This window comes from Hemibagrus wyckioides, linkage group LG21 (genome assembly GCF_019097595.1).
Source record: "Hemibagrus wyckioides isolate EC202008001 linkage group LG21, SWU_Hwy_1.0, whole genome shotgun sequence".
Taxonomy (NCBI): domain Eukaryota; kingdom Metazoa; phylum Chordata; class Actinopteri; order Siluriformes; family Bagridae; genus Hemibagrus; species Hemibagrus wyckioides.
The window spans coordinates 16,290,130-16,313,734 of NC_080730.1; the positions used below are offsets into that span (position 1 = coordinate 16,290,130).

Consider the following 23,605-nt stretch of genomic DNA (forward strand, 5'->3'; position numbering starts at 1 on the left):
AGAGAGAGAGAGAGGGAGGGAGGGAGAGAGAGAGAGAGAGAGAGAGGAAGAGAGGGAGACTTTTTTACTTGACTTTTTACACATCTTTATTTACACAAGTCACATATAAAAGTCACAGTGACTTAAATAAATAAGTAAATAAATAAATAAATAAATAAATACATATTAAAATAAATGTCAATAAATTATTTTAAATATGAGTGATTAGTTTAGTTCTGCTGCAAAGTTAAGTTTCCTTTCTGCAACAGAACACAACACATTATCACAACACCACACACATTTAAACATATCCAAGTCATTCATACTTTTATAAAAATTAAAATCAATTGAAATTCTAGATTTCATCAGCCTTTTCAGAATTTTTATGGCGTCACAGTCAGTGCTTTGTGCAATTTGGTTTTTCCGGCTCAGGTATATTGCCATTTTGGCCTGACCAAATATAAAATTGATCAGTTGGCACCTGAACCGGTGTTTTCTGACGTACTTAAAACCAAAAATAAAACACCGAAAAGTAAAAACAACATTAAAAGACCTTAAAATGCTCCGTAAAAACACAAACAGTGGAAGTAATCTGGAGCAGTGAATAAAAGCATGAAAAACTGTTTCTCTCTGTGAACAAAAAGGACAATCATGTGCAATATCAGGATTTAAAACAGAAATAAAAGAGTTCACAGAGATAATACAGTGTAAAATCCTCCATTGGAGGTCGGCAGCTTTTTTAGTTAACGGTGGTTTATACAGTGCGTCCACTCTGGTTTAAAATCATCAGTAAAACCATGTACACTTCTCCATGGGGTGTCCACCCTCCCACTCAGCTTTTTCTTGTTTAAAACCTTTACACACGCTCTGCAGAGCAGCTTCCCCGACACTGACCCAAAGTCCATCTCCCCTTCACCCCGGCACTCCACGAGGGGGCCTGCACACCCGTCGAGGTCAGGAGCGATGTTCAGCTGGGGAAAGGGTTCGTCCTCTGTAGGACCAGTCTCTGTGTGTGAATAGTCCATTAGCTGAACACGCTCCTCTGATGTCAATGCAGATTTCCAGCGGTGTAGGAGCTGATTGACAACACGCAGGGACCGCAATCCCATACGCGCTGCCAGGTCCTCTGCCCTCGACAAGTCCGACCCCGTGATGTTCACAAGCTCCCGGAGCGTTATAATCCCTGAGGAGATGAGAGTTCTGGACAGTGCAGGGACGGTCACACTGGAGATGTCCAGTCTCCCGCCGTACACCAGAGGTTCCTCCAGCAGCCAGTGTAGCGTTCTACAGCCCTTGTTTTGTTTCTTAAAACAATTCCAAATTTTAAAAAATCCACGGTAAAAGGCTGGTAGTCCAGAAATGTCCAGCATTTTTGTGTCCATTAAAAACAACGCTCTGTCCAGCCCCAGTCCTTGAACTGTGCGTAGTAGTCCACTGGCTGCTGCTCTCCATACTAAGTCTCCGGGTCCAGTGAGGAGTCTCTGGATGAACTGGAGGCGGAAGGCTGCGGCTCTGCTGGACAGCTGGATCAGCCCCTGACCTCCTTCCTCCTTCGGCAGATGAAGCACACTCTGTGGAATCCAGTGTAGACCGTCCCAGAAGAAGTCCACCAGCAGGGCCTGGATGTTTGCCAGCAGGTTCGGCGGCGGATCCACGCATGCCAGCTTGTGCCAGAGGGACGACGCGGCGAGGTTGTTGATGACCAGCGTTCTCCCCCTGTAGGACATCTTTGGAACCAGCCGCTTCCACCTGCTCAGTCTGCCCTTCACCTGCTCTACAGAACCTTCCCAGTTTTTACTTAAAAACTCATTGTTCCCCAGGTAGACACCCAAGTATTTAAAACCACCTCTTTTCCACGCTAAGTTTCCTGGTAGTGACGGTTGCCCACCTTCCCACTCCCCAACTAAAATGGCTTCACTTTTAGACCAGTTAACCTTGGCGGAGGAGAAAATTTGAAAGTCATTTAAAATATCAGTTAAAACATTGACATCATTTTGTGTGTTTATCATCACTACCAGATCATCTGCATAAGCTGATAAACATATTGAGGCATTAGCATGTGGCATATTAAAACCAGAGAGATTACTTCTTAACTTATTTAAAAGAGGTTCAATAGCTAGAGAGTACAACATTCCAGAGAGGGAACAGCCCTGCCTGATCCCTCTGTACACTCTAAAAGGAGCACATAAACCACCGTTAACCTTCAGTACACTCTCAATGTTACTGTACAACACCTTGATCATGGCTATAAAACCTGGGTTGAACCCGAAGGCTTCCAGCACCTTCCACAAATATTCATGTTCAACCCGGTCAAAAGCCTTTTCCTGATCTAGAGAAATCAGACCAGTCTTTAAGCCCAATAGCCTGGAGACGTCCAAAATGTCACGAATTAGATACACATTATCGAATATGGACCTATCAGGCACACAGTACGTCTGGTCCTGGTGAATGAGCTGCTCCATTACCTTAGTCAGTCTCGAGGCTAATGCTTTTGAGAGCAGCTTGCAGTCAGTGCACAGTAGTGAGACCGGGCGCCAGTTTTTCAGGTGGGTCAGGTCTCCCTTCTTCGGTAGCAGGGTCAGGACGGCCCTCTTGCAGCTCAACGGGAGTTCACCTCTCCATACGCTGTCCCGTAGGACATCTAGCATGTCCTGCCCTATGACGGCCCAGAATGCCTTGTAGAACTCGACAGGGAGACCGTCTATACCTGACGCCCGTCCATTCTCCATCCCCTGGAGAGCCTCATGAACCTCCTCCAGTGTCAGCTCCCTGTCTAGCTCTCTCGCCGCTTGCTCAGAGAGCTTTGGCAGGTCCATGAGGAAGCTGTCCTCCACCGCTTGTGCCCCTGACCACTCACTGCTGTACAGCTTCGAGTAGAAGCTTACTGTCTGCTGGCGAATTTCAGTGGGCTCAGATACGAGATCCCCTGATTCTGTTTGCACAGCATGTATAAATCTTTTCTGTCCATTCTTCTGCTCTAAACTGAAAAAGAACTTTGAAGGAGCATCCATCTCAGCAGCGCTTTTAAAGCGTGAGCGGACCAGCGCCCCCTGTGCTGTAATGTCTAACAGGTCGTTCATTTTGGATTTCTTACGTTTGAGGGCTTCAATATGCCCTCGATTTCCAGTGGCCTCCAAACGCTGGAGCTCCACTATTTCTATCTCCAGAGCTTTCAGAGATCTAACAATGTCTCTTGTGACATTGAGAGTGTACTGTTGACAGAATTCTTTGACTTGTGCTTTTGTCACATCCCACCACAGCTGAAGTGAACTAAAAGCTGCCTTCTCATGTTTAAAACAATTCCATAAAAAAATAAAAGACTCCCTAAAATTAGCATCTTCTAAAAGAGCAGTGTTAAAATGCCAGTAGGCACTCCTAGGTTTAACCTTCTCTTTAGTAATAGTACACTGTACCATACTGTGGTCAGAGATACCTTCTGGAACAATAAAACACTTTGTAAAAAACGTCAGCTGATGCTTAAAACCATAAAAACGATCTAATCTCGCCAGGGAGAGTGTGTTATCTATGGCATGGGCCCACGTGTACTCTCTCTTGTTCTTATGAAAAGTTCTCCATATGTCGCTCAACTCGTGGGCCTCCACCATCTCCCACAGACGCTTACGGGAAGCCATGTGAGGTTCTGTGTGGTTCCGGTCTAAAATATCTGTAGTACAGTTAAAATCACCAGCCAGAATTAAAATTTCTGCAGTGTTGCAGTCAGCAATGACATTGTTCAGAGTATCTAAAAACATCATCCTCTCCACTGCACTGGTGGGAGTGTACACAAAAAAAAACTAAAACCTCATTCTCATAAAAAGTTTTCACTTTTAAAAGCCTCCCATTTAAAAATTCTTCAACTGAATAAGAACAAGGAATAAAACTGCGAGCAAAGAGCAAGGCAACACCACCACTGAGCGTTGTGTTATGGCTTAAAATCACCAACCCATCCCACTCCTTCACCCAATCAGCAGCATTGCTGGTATCGCTGTGGGTTTCTTGCAGCATGGCAACGTCAATGTGCTTCTGCTTTAAAACTTCATACAGTTTAGCTCTCTTGATTTGCTCTCTTGCCCCATTAATATTTAAACTCGCAATATTAACTCCTTTCATAAAAATAAATAAAATAAATAAAATTAAACAGAGGGTAAAAACCACTCTACCATAAAAAAACACCACATTAGTCATCATCAGAGGTTTGCTTATTCACTCTTGTGATCAGTTTCTTCAGACGGAAAATTTCAACATCAACGAATGCACCTTCTCTTCTGAAGAACTTAACGTCGTGAATAAACTGCTTACGGTCTGGGAAAAACTCTTCCAATGATACATTTTTCTGCCATATGGTGTTCCTTAAAAACTCTTTAATATCATCAGCGCTGTACACAACATTAACCTGTTCCTCCTGAGAATCGAACATTAAAACAGAGTCTGACATGCAGTCATCACTGTCTGATTCTCGTTCCCCCATCTTTGTGTCCTTTTTTGCCTGCTTTTTTCCCCATCCCTTACCTTGCTTTTTCCTTTTATTCGGCACTTTAAAGACGGGCTCATCCACCATATCCACGTCTCCCCCGTCCCCCTGCACTGTTGTAGTGTCCGGTGTTTCTGGGCGTTCGCTCTGCACCTCCGTGCCTGCCTCTGCCAGCGCAGGCAGCTCCAGCACTGCTCCAGAACCCACTGAGCTCTTCTCAGTGGAGCACGGCTTCTCCCGGTCCGGTTGAGCTGAGCATGGCTCTTCCGCGGCCGGTTCGGCCGTGCATGGCTTTTCCGGGGCTGTTGCAGCTCCAGTGGGCTTCTGGGTTGCAGGCTGGGCTTGGGGCTCACTCTCTTTCGGGTCTTGTGCAGCAGCAGCTCCGGGGCCCCTCAGCAGCCGGCCGAACTGTAGCTGCAGGGGGAACGACCCCAGCCGACTGAGCTGCGTCCTGCCCCGGTCGCTCAGAAACACCGGGGTCACTCTGCCTCTCAGGGCAGGCCCGAGCAAGATGACCAGTTTTTCCACATTTAAAACACTTAATATCTGTATCAGAAGAAACAAACAGATTGTAGTCAAAGCCTTCAACTCTGAATTTAAAAACGGCATTCAGCTCTTCCACACCTTCTTTAAAAACCATGAAGACCATTCTTCTAAAAGAAACCAAGTGTTTAACCAGTGGGGACTTACAGCCAAGAGGGATTCTCTTAATGGGGGAGACAATTCGCCCGTACCGAGACAGTTCTTTACAGATAGCTTCATCTGAAATAAAAGGAGGGACGTTGGACAACAAGACTTTCTTAGCTGGGGAACTGAGGGGAGAAACCAGTATTTGCTCATTATTAACAATGATGCCTTTCTGAATCAGATTTCTTACTTTCTCAGCATTATTCAGAAACACCACAATGGCACTGTTCATTCTGGAGGCAGAGACAATGTTCTCATGCCCCACCACGTTACCGACTGCTAAACAACATTCTTCAACACTCACCGGACACACAACACGGACACCGTGCCGGCGAGTCAAACTCTCACACAACCTCGTGGTTGGATCCGCCATAACCACGCTTCACCGACACGCTACTCACACACACCTGCACACACACATGCACACACTCACACACACAGTTATTGTCCGCACACACTCGCTCACACTCACACAATTAGTATATTAATATTCCGAGATTTTAAACGGAAAAGAATTGCACTTTAGTGCCGAAAAAATTGGTAAAACGCCAACCGCTCTCACACGCTCCACACGCCACACTCGCCTCTCCGCTGCGCATGCGCAGAGAGAGAGAGAGAGAGAGAGGGAGAGAGAGAGAGAGAGAGAGAGAGAGAGAGGGAGGAAGAGAGGGAGATAGAGAGAGGGAGATAGAGAGAGAGAGAGAGAGAGAGAGAGGGAGGAAGAGAGGGAGATAGAGAGAGAGAGAGAGAGAGAGAGGGAGAGAGAGAGAGAGAGAGAGAGAGAGAGGGAGAGAGAGGGGGAGAGAGGGGGGGCAGATAGATGGAGAGAAAGACAGAGAGGGAGAGAAAGATACAGACAGACAGACAAAGAGACAGAGATAGAGCAAACAAGAGGATGATACAGATAGACAGGCAGAAAGTCAGAGAGGGAGCGAGTGAGTGAGAGAGAGAGAGACAGACAGGTTCAGCCAGAGAGAGAGAGAGAGAGTGAGAGAGAGAGAGAGAGAGAGAGAAAGAAATAGAGAGAGATAGCCTCAGGGATTGGAAACAGGAAGCTGAAGTGTTCTCAATCCAAACCACTGAAACCCAAAGCAGTACTTTGGAGTGATGTTCTTATCCTGGAATCATCCCTTTATATCCTCTCTCTGTGTGTGTGTGTGTGTTGTCATGCTTGAATGTTTTCCCCAGAATTTGCTTGTGATTTTTAAAGACAGCATGTTATGAACACACACACATTCTGACAGCTTTTAGTTCTGTATTAATTCTGTACTTAGCGTTAGATTTTGCACTAATTCTCACCCAGTGAACACTTACTGTATCAATAATCTCCACAATCTTGTGTTTACCAAGCAGCTGTCGAACCGCCAACCCAACTGATAATTGGAGAGAGAAATAACGAGGGGGTGCAAGCGAGAGGGAGCAAAAACAATGACATGTTTCTAATCGTCCATATGTGGATTAAATTGATACGCTGAATATGACTAGAATATTTGCTTCTGGATTTGGGAGAGAAAAATAAAAAACATAAAAAAAACCCAGAGAAAAGCAGCATGGTGAAGGAGAGAGAGCGTCTCTGCAGCAGTGAGTGCTTTTAAAGATTCCCCTGAAGACTGCAGGCAGGAGACAGGATTTGACAGAGAGGACCCAGGGGTCAGGGCTATTGTTCAAGATGCATGTCCCTGTGTGTGTGTGTGTGCGTTTAGTTCCGGAGAGGAAGCCAACAGCGTTGGAGGCACATCTAACTGGCGCTCCCAGGAGGGAGGAGTTGAAAAAGCTTCAGACACATCCACTGGCCCGCCACCGTACATGTCTATTCCCCCCCCCTCCCTCTCTCTCTACCTCTCTCTCCATCCATCTGTCTCTCTCTCTCTCTCTCTCTCTGTCTGACTTTCTCTCTCTTTTTCTGTCTCTCTCTCCCTCTGACTCTCTCCCTCTCTGTCTGTGTCTCTGTGTCTCTCTCTCTCTGCTATAAATCTCCTTCAGCCCAAATGCTCCTGTTGCTGCTGAGGGAATTAGGGATGGGACCAGGAGGAAGTGCGTGCAGCAGTTGCTGACAAAAAAAAAAAGAAAAGAAAGGGAAAAAAAATGGCTTAACATGATGCTGAAATTTAAACTGATTTTTTAATTAAATAAAAAAATAAATAATAAAATAAAAATAAAGCCCAACACAAAGCACTATCATGGGAAACACGATTATGATTTTTTTTTTTTAGCTAAATAAATAAATAAAAACAGTCTCAGTGATGTAGCTGATGACTTTTATGTGCTTTTGATGTGGATGAAGGATGAACACGTTCCCAGAGAGTTAAGCTCTGAGACAAACAACGAAGGAATCTGTCTATTGATCCACACACACACACACACACACACACACACACGCACGCAGTCTCAAGCTTGACTACAACTACTACCACTACTAAGCGCCCGAATTCCCACAACGTCCTCTTTATTCGAACAAAAATAAATCACCCGTTCTTTCTAACCTCTCGTCCTGCTTCTCCCCTCTGAATCAGCAACGTCTCTTGCCAAACACACACACACACACACACACTCTCTCTCTCTCTCTCTCTCATCCATGCGCTGAACTACTGACCCACAGAAGTTTTAGTCTTCCTTAATTAATTTAACATATTAGCTTTATTAGTTGCGCTAATAAAGTTAGGTAATTACCTAAGGTTAGCAAGATTTATCGAACAGGCGTTCTCGTTCACGTAAACAAGCCTGCTTTTAACATAACCAAAGTGCAGCAAAAAAAAAAGAAAGAAAAGAAAGACAATATGCAGTAATGTTCCATTAGCTCACATTATTTACTGCTTGAGTTAACATTAACATAAAGTACGAATGAAACACTGAACACCTGCATTAGTCATTAAAATGAGTCCAAAAAAAAAAAAAATCCAGATAAATGAGTGATATTCCTAAATGTTAGTAAGTAATAAAATACAAATAATCAGCTCAGATTATTACTAAAATATTCTGCTAATTATCCAGCATTAATTATTGCTTATTTTTGGTGTGGATAGAGTGAGTTTTAGTTGCAGATGGTCAATAATTAGTTACTTTATCGATTCATATGAACGCTAACGAATCTGCTAACTCGCGGGTTAGTGAAGTTCCCGCCTCTCCGTGCTGTAAATAGCGCCAAGTTAATGAAAGCGGTTCAATTCTCAAATCGGAAGGTGGTCTAACCCGAACCCACGGCTCGGTACTACCCGGTACTTCATCCGTTAGTGTTGCTATGGTAACAGATAATTCGCAGGAGCTGTAAGAAATCAAAGTTGGATAAAAAAAATCGCTGAAAGTAAAATATCTGGGAGTCATCATCGGGGCAGTTGTGGATCAAGTGGGTGTGTAAGGGTTGGTGATGGGAAGGTTAGGGTCCGAGCCTCGGTACGGCCAAGCTGGGCAATTAAACGAGGCCCTTAATGCTTTCTGCTTAAGAGGCGCTGTGTCATATAGCTGCCCCTGTACTCTTACCCCAACTTCCTAAGATGGGATATGTGAAGAAAAGAAGGCTGTGTTTAGGTTTGGGAAGGAGTGTCGGTGATGTGTGTAACATTTTCTGATGGATACATTTTGTTTATTCCTCTGTAACAAGCTGCTTTGTCATCCTTTCTAAATAAATCGAGCAAGGAAGAAAGAAAGCAAGTGGTGAGGGATCTGGATGATCAGATTTCTCTCAACAAAATGTAAACCACGTAAATACACCGTTTCCACCATGTCTGCCGAATATTTCCTGTTTCGGTGGCGCAGGATTTGCTCAGCCGGCGCGGCCGGACGATGTGTTGGTGTGCTGCCTGTAGTCGCGCGTGTGAAACAGCAGGCTATGTTGATTAAGCACAGGGGGAAAGTTGCGGCTCGTGAAGGTAATCCGGGATGAATCTGCTTATCGCATGGCGAGAGTGTGGAAATGTAATAAATCTCCTGAAGATCACCGTGAGGAGGAAATACACTGATGTAGCACAGGCTGGAGGAGACGCACACAATCCGAAAAAAACAAAACAAAAAAGCACAAATGTTGAGGCGACGATTTTCCATTTAGACGTAATTTAGACTAGCTGGGAACGTGGAACCCGGAACTGTTTAGGATGTATTTATTTGCTGGGTTTTTTTCTTATGTCACTCCAATTACTAATACACAAGATCATCTGCTATGCTATGTGCATACACACACACAAACACACACACACACACACACACACCTGGAGAACATTTCTTTGTCGAAATAAATGGTCTGCATTTCTAAACAGCTTTAAGGCCTGCGGTTTTCCTCCCAGCTAAAAATAACACAATCACTATAAAGAACATGAAATATTACAGAATGAAGAAAACATGGACCGCTCGTTTGTTATAACGTGAATAAATAAAGCTTGTGAAAAACCTCTCCTGAAGCTTGCTGATGAAATGGAGAGTGTTTTAAGGAATCTTGAACAAGGCTCTCATACAATCGGTCAGGAGAGGGACATGGTCTCAGAAACACTGGTCATTTTACTGAGGAAAGTGAGCGTGTGTGGCTACACAGACAAAGTCCAACTCTAAACGGAGGCACTGAGCCAAATAAGGACAGCGCTGCAACGTAAGACAAAGTGCTAGTAATAAAGGAATATGATGGACGTCACGGTGGCCAGAGACGGACAGACGAGGAGGTGGGATTAGGAATAAATCTGGCTAATGTGATGCTCAAGCAGTTTGGCAGGCTGTGCTAAATAATAGCAGATCTGAGATATTCTCACCGGAGCCGTGGTGCTCAGTGTGTGGGCTTGGATTCACCCGGAGTGCTGCACTTATGCCGCAGGGGTGTGTGTGTGTGTGTGTGTGTGTGTGTGTGTTGTAATTTAAAGGAGCCGTAACTTTCAGAGGCCTGCGAGATGAACTGCAGCGGCAATGAAAACATCGGCCAACAAACTTTACAACGATTTCTGCTGAAACGATTAAAGCTTTTAGGGAGATTTGACCATGGGGGGGTAGGAGTGTGAAAAAATTAGCTGATTGAACTCATTTCAGGGCCAGAAACTAGGCAGGAAATCCTTTAACTATTATAGGTCAAAAAGTTTCTAATTACTTTTGAGGAAGCAGATTTATCAGAGATGTATTTGATGTAAATATTTACCATTAACTGGGGTTTTTATCCCTGTGTTCTTCCCAGTTTGGTCCCGTTAGCTAGGTAGCTAGGTTAGCTAGCGGAGAGTGAAGGCTAACTCCTCTGAGAGACGTGAAGCTAGCTTTAAGAGGAAAGTGTTATCTGCCCTCTTCCACATACCTGAGCTTCTAAATCCCCGTCATTGGCTAAAGTTGCTGTGACTGACAGGAGAGACAGAATATCCCGCCATTGCTTATTTATTTTGTGATAATCTGACTTTTGTGCTGTTACTTTTTTTCCGATTTTTTCCCACTTCTCATGCGTTTTATTTCTACATCACAGTGCACATTGTTTTAAGCGGTCGATCTGCGAGAAACTGCTGTGAAGAGCTTCCCGATGAACTGCTTCTCTAAGCACCGTGAGCTCTTTGTGAAGCTGGCCTTGTAGCCTGTGTAGGCCTGTTTTCTCTGTTTATCAGTGTCGATTATTGTGTTATGGCCATAATTGCCTTTTTAACGGCCGGCTTGGTTTCCGACCTCTTGTGGGCTGCGAGCTGTGAAAGGTTGGGAACCTTCTGTGACAGATCGATGAGAGATCATCTGAGAGAAAACGTGTGAAGCTGGACAGACAGCGTGGACGACAGAGACGACATTATTATAGGCTGAAATTATGAAATCGTGGAAGGAGGAAGGCGAGCAGAAACAGCTTGACTGATATATATACCGGCTAACTTTTAAAAGATAAAATAAATGCGGGGTGTGTGTGTGTGTGTGTTCAGGAATGCATGCGGTCTTTCAGGTATCGATTCCTTCTCTGTCATGTTCTTTGGCTGAGAGGGTTTGTTAAGAGCTAACAAATCCACTGCAGGTGCTCTCGGCTGCAAGAAAGACAAAGACACAAGCTCCTTTAGCTCAGTGTGTGTGTGTGTGTGTGTGTGTGTGTGTGTGTGTGTGTGTGTGTGTGTGTGTGTGTGGTGGAGTTATTTGGAGACGGCTGGTCCTGCTGTCAGTAGGTAGTATTACCATTCCACATGCTCCCATAACACTGAGCCTGATCTCAACAACAGAGAAATCTTTCTATTGATCCTGTGAGAGATCTCTTAACACACACACACACACATACACACACACACACACACAATACAGACTTGGTCTACAATGTTCTCTGACACTCTAAAGCCTCCTATTTCCCGTCACCCGAATTCCCTCGACCTTCTGTTCTTCCAAATAAAACAAAACGATCTGACTTTTATCAGCCAGCCTCTGCTCTCTCTCCTCCGATTCACATCCATTCCTCTGGCACACGCTTTCACTCAAAGTGAGGAAGAATCCGGTCCAGGCGTCTCGCCGAGCAGTTTAGACTTAAGAGCCTTACTCCAGAGTCCAAGAGTGGATTTGTGGTAGGGGTGGGATCTGAACCCTGGTCGACGTGAACCGGTGAGTTACAGTGATCTACCCAGAAGCTTTAGTGTGTCTGCCCCCAATCAGGTAACAGTCTGGACTTCCTGACTTCCTGAAATCAGAGGTGTCAAACTCAATTTCTGCTCGGGTCACACTCCTCTCTCTGAAGGCCATGAACTGTAAAAAGCCTGCTTGCAGAATTGCACGAAGCCGTGCTGCTTTCCTGCACATGGCTGGTTGGGAAGTCGGATGAGATTTCCATGGATTTGGTTGGGAAAAATGTGATCAGCACAACCTTCCTTCACCTCCTCTAAGCTGAAAAAAAAAACTAATGTAGCAGACGTTCTCAAAGGCTTTCCTGATACAGATTGTAACCATTGACTCTTGAACAATACACAGTGTAGCATATATTATACATAGTAAATAGAAGTAAATCTATGGTATAGATCAACACAGATAATCTAAGCTACATCCTTTATAGTATTATATATTGTACTGTACTGTACGGATCACGGTTTCTGTATAAAGGATGCTTGCAAATATTAAAAATAAACAGTGTTATATGTTTTTCTTTACAGAGTTGTAAATATTCCCGGACCTGAATTTAGCATCCGTATTTATTCCGTGTTTGTCTGTGATGCTGTACGTGAAGGCCAGGCTTTATTTCCTCCAGATTGATGCTGCTTCTGACTGTGAGTCAGGCTTCGCCTCATAAAGGTGCTGTAAGTAAAAGAAAGACGCCGGTCGCATCCAAATAGATCCGGAGGCGTGTTAGGTCAGAACTGACGCATGCGACTAATTTTGTCTGAGAAGCTGGTGATGACAGATAATGAAGTACTACAGGCTGTTTCAACATTCTGGGAGGGTCCAATGGAGGCAGAAGGGAAGCTGCTTGGATGCCTTGCAACATACGCTGAGAGTCAAATCTCTAGGTAAAAATAGTGGAAATGTTCAAATCCATACACCGGCGTATTCGAGACTAAAAATATAACCTTAATTAAAAATAACTACCTACAACACTGATCAGGCATAACATTATGACCACCTGCCTAATACCAGTCATGCACTGTGTATTCTGACACCTTTCTATCAGAACCAGCATTAACTTCTTCAGCAACTTTGAGCAACAGTAGCTCGTCTGTTGGATCGGATCACACGGGCCAGCCTTCGCTCCCCACGTACAACGAGCCTTGGCCGCCCATGACCCTGTTGCCGGTTCACCACTGTTCCTTCCTTGATAGATACTGACCACTGCAGACCGGGAACACCCCACAAGAGCTGCAGTTTTGGAGATGCTCTGATCCAGTCGTCTAGCCATCACAATTTGGTCCTTCGTCAAACTCGCTCAAATCCTTACACTTGTCCATTTTTCTTGCGTCTAACACATCAACTTTGAGGACGGAATGTTCTCCTAACAGGTGCCATGTTATTCCCTTCATCTGTCAGTGGTCTTAATGTTATGGCTGATCGGTGTATTCACATGCATGTTCGCTGTTAGGTAGGATTATGGGATATGTACAACACGCGTGTACCTTAAAATATAACATCTCAGGATCTTGAGTGACGTGTTCACACTATCTATCTTCCAGACCGTGCCACAGCCATCTCTGTTTAAGAGAGTAAAATGAGTCTTGCCTCCAAATGGGCGGGATTTACATTCTCTCCCGTCAATCACGTATGTATATAGTCAGAGGGAGCATAAAAGTGCATTACAGTTTCTAACCTCATCCCTACAAAGGTAGGGGAGGAATAAATTCACACACACACACACACACACACGCTCAGTGTGATGCGCATGCAGAATACGAGCAAAAGAAGAACGCAGAAATGAGTAACAGCATCAATCACAGAAGCGGTCACACAATCAAAGCTTGGCCTCTCGAACTCTCCTCTCTCTCTCAAATGTCATCCTTCTTCCTCAATCAACCCTCATGTCTGTCTCACGCTTTCTTTCTCTGTTAAACATCTCTCGCTCTTCTCACTCCTCTGTCTCAGATTTCATCACTGCCTCCCTCTCTCCCTCCCTCTCTCTCTCTCCCTCCCTCCCTCTCTCTGTGTGTCTGAACTCTCTCCTTGTGTGGGTGTATTGTTAAAGCTTTCTCTGTCATTGTTTTTCCTCTGTGTCTAATGGCACCTTTGAATTCCAGCTCTCCGGGTTATCACAGTCAGGCTGCGATGACAACGCCACAGAATGGAGAAACGAAAAGAACACAATTGCACACACACATAACACACACACATACACATACACACACACGGTTTGAAGGTTTTGAAGTGTGAGGGCTTATTAACACTCTGGTGTCGAAGAGTGCTTTTAGTGTGTTTCTTTTGTGATTACGCTGACAAGGACAAAAAGAGAATGATGTGTGTGTGTGTGTGTGTGTGTGTGTGTGTAAGAGAGAGAGAGAGAGAGAGAGAGTTGATTCTTTTTAAGAAGTTCATGACTAACAATAGTAGATAATGTAATGATCATTTTTACCAACACACACACACACACAAAACAGTAATTCACAAATCTCTCACCTGAAAGAAGACGGCCATAGCGGCGATGACCCGCTTCTCCCTGATGGCTGCATTAAGGCTGTCAAAATCGTCCGAGTTGTACATGTAGATCTGCATCTGTGTGTGTGTGTGAGAGAGAGAGAGGGAGAGAGAGAGAGAGAGAGAGAGAGAGAGAGAGATGGAGACAAACAACAGGATATCAGATCACAGGCAACAACTACAAATTATTTATCTACACATTTATGTTCCCTGTGAAGTATCCACCTCAGATTTGATCACCACTAACAGCTTCTGGCTATTAATTTCATGACATCACCGTTCTCCATTCACGCCATACAGCTTCCTCAATAAAACAAAAACCCTCGTTTCACTGTGAATTCAATGTCGGAGCCGGGATTAAATATCTTAAAATAAAAGCGTAACAGACTCAATAAAAAGAAATCCATCATGTCATGTTAGCACTTTCTACTGGTCAGAAATAAAGCTCCTTTAGAGGGGAAAAAAAAATTAAATGAACACACAGTCGGAATAAATGACAGAGTATTCTGTGGTTTATTTACATTTTACTGATTTGGCAACTTATAAAATGAGACAACAATGAAAAAAAACAAACATTATTTTCCTCAAGTGTTTAATTCCTTTGCCGTGTGCAAGTATTTTTCTAAAGAAAAACTTTTTGACTGATAAATATCATAAATAAGTGTCCATTTTTCTTTTGGAGTACATCAACCACTGTTCTTTATAAGTACATCACTTTCTGACCAATCAGATTAGAGAATTGTTGCTAGCCATACATGACATTCATACCCTCCAGTTTTATATGAGCTGGAATAAAGAGCCTTGAATGAAGAAACTTTTGTACGTGAAATGACATCATCTCGGGTCTATTCATGCTGCAGCTTTAAGACCGAGTGCTCCGGTAATCCTGTAACATGGACGTCACGGCATTGTGCTGCTTCATGTCGTTACTCAGCGCCGACAAAAAAAACCCTCTGCACTGAAAACAGAAAGGCGTATTAAAAGCTGTCACAGTGCTCTCCAACTAAACAGAGTCCAACTAAACTCCATTAACCGAGTGTGTCTAATGGAGCGGATGAGTGAGCCGTGTTGGCCCGGCTGTGTTAAGAGCCCGGAGCATGCTTTCTTTGCGCTGATGGGATCTCTGGCAACCGATCGGAACGGACGGAACACTCAGCGGACCGGCGACTCGGCCCAAATTGGCAGCGGCAGCACGTAAGTCAATAGCAAGCTCAAAAAAAGAAACAAAACAGCCTGTTCTTGGCACAAACGCCTCTGGCCTTAGATAACCAGGCCTCTCAGAGATTGAGAGAACTAAGAGCAGAGAAATGGAAGAGAGGAGGAGGCTTTAAGCCTCTTAGGGAAGTCACCACTCGAGCAGGAGGCAACGGGATCCATCGATTTTGACGCTAGTGGATTTTTCAATTCAGCTTCCATGAAAAGCTCCGCTGGTCTCTCCGTGACATCACCGGCCTCCTCGGGCGAGGCGCGGGCCAATCAGAGGGGCTCCATCAGTCAGTTGTCATGGCGATGGTGTGTGTAAGAGTCGATGTGGGTATGCTCGAACGCTCGTGAACGCTCTCACACACACGTGCACACACAGGGCTGTCAGTGTGGGGATCAGGAACGTACCATGTGTCTCATTTCCAGGCTTGAGACAGCACTGAGGAAGGTTCAGTACAGCACATAATCTAAACCAATAGCCCCACAGAGAGTGTGGGGGAAAAAAATACCATCCCAGGTGAGAACAATGAGTTTGTTTCTTTAAATATAAAAAATAAAGGATCCGTGTGTGTGTGTGTGTGTGAGTGTGTGTGCTGGTGAGAGAGCTGCTGCCTAAAGAAGTTGAGCTTTGCTTGCCAAGCTTGTTTCCCTTTTCAGATCAACACTGTCAATATTGTACGCCTTGCATTTTTCACACTTCTGTAATCCCTACAGAAAGCCCGACCCATGAGTCGCTTTGATCTATTTCAGTCTTCAGCATTTCCACAGCCTCCTAATATGGATCGCTCGGTACATGCGCAGGAATTCGCCGGCGTAGAAACTCCAACGCTTTCATCGACGGTGTCAGTGTCTCCGAGACGATGATTAATAGCAGTAATATTTGAACCGTTTTTTTTTCACCCCCTCTTCTCTGTCTTTCTTTGTGCATGATTTCCTAAAGAAAGCCTGAACGCTCCGTATCTTAACCTTTGCGTGCAGATGGATTAGAAGTCTGTTTGCATTCGGGCGAGGAGAGAAGTGACAGGCGGTGACGTGTTGTCCATAAAAACGAGAGACGGACGCCGGACGCGGAATGCGAAAACGACTCGCTGCTGTCGGACGTTGCTCATATTCATGGAACGGACGGCGTGAAACGGCATGCGGCGAGAGATAAGGGAAGAGAGAAAATAAATAAACAAGCAAGCAACAAGCATTTCTGTTCTGGTCCTTGTTTTGTTTTCGCAGTGTGAGAGACGCTAACAGTTTGAAGCATCCGGGAGAAAAAGGGACGGCGGAATCCTGTGATGAATTCAGATGACCTTACTGCCCAATAAAGCCTGAGTAAATATGCAGAGGGATTTAAAGAGGGCAAGAGGTTTGCGTTTAGCTCATCCTGTGTGTGTGTGTCCATGTGTGTTTGTTCCCTAAGCTCATTTTCTGTAAAGGTCACTCTCAGGTTTTTCAGATGATGTGTGTGTGTGTCCTGAAATCCATTAACATACAGATCACACTCAGGTGCTGGAGATGGCTGCTTTGGTTACACGTATCACTTGTTATCCGGATGTGCAAGCACACACAAACAACAGGGATTGTGGGAAAAGCTGAGATGCAGAGCCCCACACACACACACACACACACACACACACACACACACAAATAAATTCTGTTCTAATACTGGCTAAAGCACTTTGGCAAACAGATCTATGCACAGAACACGTTTACTCTTCCACTGGAACTCATTCCATGGTCTGTGTTTAAGTGTGTCTCTGTAACAGGACCTGCCTCTGCTGTTTTTCATTCTGGATACACACACACCATTATAGGAGCACAATACAAACAGGCCAGACAGCTACAGAGCAGGGAAATGCAGCATAACTCACCAGGCTCTTTTCTAAAATTGAAGTACTAGCCAGTCGGTGTTTTTTTTTTTTTATTTAACCGTATCATGACAATAACGAACACTGGACATCATATTAACTATGATTCAGGGCCAGATCCGGATCCCTGCCTGCTTCTGTGCCAGGGTTTTATTTTTGTAACAAAGGGTGATGCAGTGAACACAGATGGAACAAGGGTTTCAGATAGAAACATGAATATGCACAGAATTTGGAGATTTCATTTCATTTAATGTATTTATTTATTTATTCATAATTTTATTTGTTTATATTTATGCATTTATTTATTTTTGAGTGTGAACTTCATACAGTCAAATATTTGAATATGCACAGAATTTGGAGATTTAATTTAATTTAATTTAATTTAATTTATTTATTTATTTATTAATGAATGTATTTATTATTTAATAAATAAATAAATAAATAAATAAATAAATAAATAAATAAACGTTCATAAAAATGAAAATTTAAAATTCCTAAAAAAGAAATGTCTCAGTTTCGGTCATGTGAGAAGCTTTCACCAGCTCTCTACTTTACACATCCGCCTATGAGCTTAATCATCGAATTCTGTGCTAAATCTAAACCTGATATCTGTAAAGGTGTCTTCGTTCTCCGTCGGAAGTGTGTGTGTGTGTGTGTGTGTGTGTGAGAATCTCGGAGTGTGAGGTTTTACATCTGAAGAGAAAAAGCTGCAGGTCAGAGACCGTGATGAGAATGTGCTGATGTTCAGAGCACTGATTGTCTCTCTAGATGTTATAATAACCACGGTTATAACCTGTCTATAAACACAGCATGGACGGTCTAGGTGTTTGTATCCACTGTGTCCAGAGCGCTCTCTCTCTCTTTGTTTTTAATTATTATTTACACACATGTTGAGTCTCGTCTCGCCACGTCATGCACTTGAGGAAAAGCATTCGTCTACTGCGCATTTATTTTGGCTTGGACTGACCGCAAGGAACCACACGTAAAAGAAAAATGTCTGTACCTGGGAAGAAGAGAGCTCGAGAATTGATCCTGCTGCTAACCACAACTAGTGTCCAGTGTCCCATGGTGTCAAGGTTAATAGCTAAGAACAGCCTTTTTCTCTGACCTTTTTGGATGGAGGTGTCGAGACCAAAGCCTTTAGTGACTTGACAATATTAAAAGCACGCACAGGAAGTGCTCTTGTAGCCTTTTAATTGTAACTTCCTGGTCTGAGGACGGCATGGATGACCGCTCTGCTGTTTCTTTTGTCTCGCTGTGTGCTTCAGCAGATATTTAAGCATATTTTATGCACCTGAATTAATGCAGTGTTTTAGGTTTACTTTTATCATGGTAAGTGATTGAACTTCGGTGCTTAGCAGCGAACTGCAAGAAAAAGTATTTATGAAATCTCCGGCTCATACAGGTGACTTCAAAATGGTGGTGCAAACCACGTCCGGGATATTTCTCCCAGAGAGAAAGGTAATTATTGTTTGCTGTGCATAAAACATGTTGTGCCTGAGCGAGCAGATCCCGGTCTATTTGTCTCGCAGGCTGTGTACCATTCATATCAGTTCCCACTCAGTCTTATATGTTAATTATGCAGGGACTGGGAGCATTTAAATCTCGTACCGGGAGACTGATGCAGTCCGTATGCTAATACGCGCATAATAGTGACCGATGATCATCTATAATAAACGAGCTGACCATTAGCTGACTCTGACTCGTGGCTTAGCGGCGTCAAGGTCAAACGATGTAGAGAGAGAGATCATGATTCCGAACAGCCTTTTACCAACCAAACACTCGCGCAAATATTTCTCACATAAATCTGTCTCTGGAGATCGATGAAAGGAGCCAATAAGTGAAGACTGAAGAAAAAAATAAGAGAGCTTCAGAAGTAATGCACGTGTGTAATTAATCATACAGCCTGCTAGGTGACATGTTAATGGATCATAGTTATAAATATAATAAAAATGCCCTCACACACACACACCCATTCTTCATAGTGTTTAATTTGAGTGACAGGACACGCACATCGATTTCTGACTTTATCCCTTTAAAACAACAGCTGTCACCACGAGAGAAAGAAAAGAGCGAGCAAGAGAGCGAGAGAGAGAATCGATGGCCACGGACTCGGGGGACGAGTGCCTAAAGATTTCCCATCAGTCTTTGCAGCCCTTGAACCAACACACACACACACACACACCAAATCCAAACTCCCTCCTTTTAAACGGTAATAATTCAGCATCTGAACCATATATACACATACAGTACAAGGCTTTGCAAAAATATTGGCACCCTTCTTCCAAATGTGGAAATACTTAATATATAAAATATTTAATACAGTCCATAATTTCCTTTTTTTTTTTTTAAATTAGCTTTTTAAATTTTTTTCCCTTTTTTAAATTAATTTTTTAAACTTTTTTTTTTTTTTACCTTTTTACAAATAACTTTTTTTAAATTTAGCTTTTTTATTTTTTCCCCTTTTTTCAAATTAACCTTTTTCTAATTAGCTTTTTAATTTTTTTCCTTTTTTTAGCTTTTAGAATTTGTTTTTCCTTTTTTTTAATTAACTTTTTTTTAATTTAGCTTTTTTAATGTTTTTCCTTTTTTTTTATTAATTGTTTTTATTTAGCTCTCCCCCCCCACCTTTTTTAAATTAACTTTTTTAATTTAGCTTCCCCCCCTTTTAAATTAACCTTTTTTTTATTTAGATTTATGATTTTTTTTTGGTTTTTATTAATTCATTCATTCATTTATTTTTTTTTTACACACAGTAACATCACTACAGTACAAAACCACAACACTTTCCATTTTACACAAAGGAACTGTTTCATAGAACAATAATAACGACACGCCGATCATTTCATAAAAATAAATAAACCCTTAGAAATCCGGCAGATATATTGCTGACCCGAGTCTACCTGCAATTTTAGGTAGAGAGAGAGAGAGAGAGAGAGAGAGAGAGAGCGAGAGAGAGAGAGAGCGAGAGAGAGAGAGAAAGAAATGCTGTTTGTCTTGTATGACGGAAATGATCTGCATCTTTTAACAAAATGCTCCATGGCACAAAGTGTAAAGTAAATGAACACAATAAATAAACAGAATAGCGCACGCTTACACACGATCTGCTAAATATTTGAATAGCTTGATTATACGCTGCAAGGACTTTTATTTCCTCCCTGTCTGGCTTCAAAACCTCGAATCAAACGACTTTAAAAATAAATCTGGTCTTATATTAATCTTATATCTACCTAAACATGCCTGCTTTATTCTGTATAACCTTCGTGATCTCCAGATCTGGCTTTTTAAAAGACATTCAGAAATCTAGAAATGAGGACAGCTTTGTGCTTCCTGCTTTCCTTTATCTGTTACATTAAATAAATGTAAAAATAAATAAATAAATAAATATTACAATTAATCTGCCTGAAGCATCTTTATGGTAATGTTTAAAATAAAAAAATAAAAAAATAAAAAAAATTCTGTCCCAAATCCACACCTGCGTATCACTGCCCTGATTTTACCAACACACACACACACACACACACACACACACACACACACACACACAACCAATGAGCACAGTATGGGGTGGATGAGCAGCTTTGGAAACATTACGCAGAGTTTATTGCTAACTTTGCGACAGTGAAGGGCAGGAGGCAGGCATGCGCTCTCTGACACCTGTAATATAAATGGTAATAGCGCTGAGCTTTCTCTGAATCTCAAACAGCGCCGCTCCAGCGTTTAGTCCACAGGAGACTCGTGGGAGAAAAAAAAAAGAAAAAGAAAAAGGGAGAGGCTGAATCTCTTCTCCTAACGGATGCGACGTGCGCGTAACTCTTTACCAAATTGAATTCATCCTTTATTGACATCGCTCCTCGTCCCGTAGAGAGAGTCGGAGCGTGCGTACACACACGGGCGCAAATCACAGGCGGTCAGCGCCGGCCGCTGACATTCTACAAGGGCAGGCAAGAAGAACCTCATTGCCTTATTGCGCGTCATCGTCACTCCCATGTGTGCAATGAGCCTGAGCTGACCCACTGTGTGTGTGTGTGTGTGTGTGTGTCAGGCAGCAGACAACTAATCAAGACAAGTGTCACGCACAAATAAACACACACAGCGTTAGAGGTGGTGTGAGGAACATTTCAGAAGCAAAACAAACAGATCATGTACACACACACACACACAGAGAGAGATATCCAACACTGCACACACTATTCACAGTGCACTGTTATGATCATCGTCATCTAATCCTAAATCCTCTCTCTCATTGCTCCAGTAAACTACACTACCCATAATCCTCAGCACTACCCAGTCCTTCTATTTGTCTGTGTGATTATTTGGTTTGTGCTGCTGAGTTGTTTGCCCTGCCCCCTGTCTGTTCCACCTCCTGCATGTTTATATTTTTTTCCCCGACTATTTCCTGATCCTCCCGGTGTGTTTGCTTCGACTCATCTTTATTAAAACCCCGACCCGCGCTTGGGTCTTTCTGCCTGCAGTTCATACCATAGTGCAGAATATCCTGAAACCCCACAATGCACTGCAATACATTACTGTCCACACAATGTAGTCTGGAGCAGAAAGAATACCCATAATGCACTTTGTGCTGTTTGCAGAGATTAAGGAATAGAGCAAATAGTAGCGCAGAGCCGAATAACTCCTGTTCTCCTAGTTTTGCTGTGTAGCTCATAAAATCCCCACAATGCACTGCTTTAGAATAGTGTCCAAACAAGATAGCTTTGATGGTGCCGAATACCCATAATGCACCTGGTGCCAATTTTATGGATTAGTAAGTAAAGCACCATTTTTGGATACAGAGAAATGACAAAAAGTAGGCCGACGTGACAAGAATTCTTTGTTATGCCAACAGACGGAGGTGTATTTCGGGTAAAAAGGAACGGTATCACGCGAGAGAGAGAGAGAGAGAGAGAGAGAGAGAGTGCAGTGCATCATGGGTCAGGGTGCTATGTACTCTATAACATGGTGTGAAGGAAATGTCTCAATATAGCTTAAAACATTCTGGAATGCAAGTTGGGATTTTTATGAGGAACCATCACCTAGATAATGGGAAAAAATATATGTTAAAGAATAGAAGTACAAAAATAAATAAAAGGCTGTATAAATATGGATTATTGTAGGTATGTCATCAGTCTGATACATGATATGACCATAAGTATTGGGACACCCCTCCAAATCATTGAATTCAGGTGTTGTTTTTCAGGGGTTTGGACTCAGCCCCTTAGTTCCAGTGAAAGGAACTCTTAATGCTTCAGCATACCAAGACATTTTGGACAATTTCATGCTTTGTGGGAACAGTTTGGGGATGACCCCTTCCTGTTCCAACATGACTGCACACCAGTGCACAAAGCAAGGTCCATAAAGACATGGATGAGAGAGTATGAGTCCTGACCTCAACCCGATAGAACACCTTTGGGATGAATTAGAGTGGAGACTGCGAGCCAGACCCTCTCGTCCAACATCAGTGCCTGACCACACAAATGCGCTTCTAGAGGAATGGTCAAAAATTCCCATAAACACACTCCTAAACCTTATGGAAAGCCTTCCCAGAAGAGTTGAAGCTGTTATAGCTGCAAAGGGGCGGGGCCAACTCTATAATACATTCATGTGCATGTAAAGGCAGACGTCCCAAAACTTTTGGCAATATAGTGTACTCTGCTAATTTCCTAATGTTTTTTAATAACCACTATTTGTAATAAAATCTGCGACGCTAATCTAATCAACAAGACCTTCATACTTTGACACAAATCAGAAGTCAGTAAAGATGACGCTTGAACCTAATTGTGATGTGTGAACTGTGTAGCTATTTGGAAAATATGGCGTTATAAATTCTGACCTTATTAGGCTTTATTAGGAAATTAGGCTGGGATAGAAGATGTTGCGATGTAGCGGTGCCGGCTGCTTACTGGAACGGATAATAAGAACTGAAGTTCATTATGAAAACGAATTTCTGTAGAAATACTCCAGAAGGTTTATATCTGAATCCATATAATGACATGACGACTCGTTAGTGTGTGAAATAGCTGCGCTCTCTCACTGGAGAAAGACACAAACCCTCTAAACCCCACCCACCAGCACCGCCCACCCCTCCACCCCTGTTGCAGTAACCCCACAAATGAAAAATCAACACGGAGACATTAGGCGCGTCACTTTTCAATTCGGCGGGTATTACTTTCTCATAAAAAACATGGAAAATATTGCTTTCGAGAAAACAAAGAGGGTCGAGGCGCTATCTGCAACGAGATTATTAAAAATGGTATCAAGGCAGCAAAGAACTGGGACGACATCTATTTGCCCTCTAGGCAGCACTCTGCTCTTAAAGAATGGATGTGTTTTTCAGTGCCACTGAAGACAGGCGAGGAAATATAACATTATGTTAGCAACTGCATGGCCC

At 43.1% G+C, this 23,605-nt stretch overlaps 1 protein-coding gene and 1 long non-coding RNA gene across 4 annotated transcripts in view; one reads left to right on the plus strand and one right to left on the minus strand.

Annotated features, from left to right (window-relative positions):
- Positions 1–23,605, minus strand: part of ptprga (protein tyrosine phosphatase receptor type Ga) — a 273,910-nt gene that overhangs the window by 59,743 nt on the left and 190,562 nt on the right. For all 3 annotated transcript variants that reach the window (XM_058374136.1, XM_058374135.1, XM_058374134.1), the window contains exon 5: positions 14,141–14,236. In XM_058374136.1, the coding sequence (XP_058230119.1) occupies positions 14,141–14,236 (96 nt within the window). The remainder of the gene's footprint in view (positions 1–14,140; positions 14,237–23,605) is intronic.
- On the plus strand, positions 15,058–16,551 carry LOC131342875 (uncharacterized). The gene is made up of 2 exons (XR_009203073.1): positions 15,058–16,234; positions 16,340–16,551. It is a non-coding gene; the product is annotated as an uncharacterized LOC131342875 (long non-coding RNA).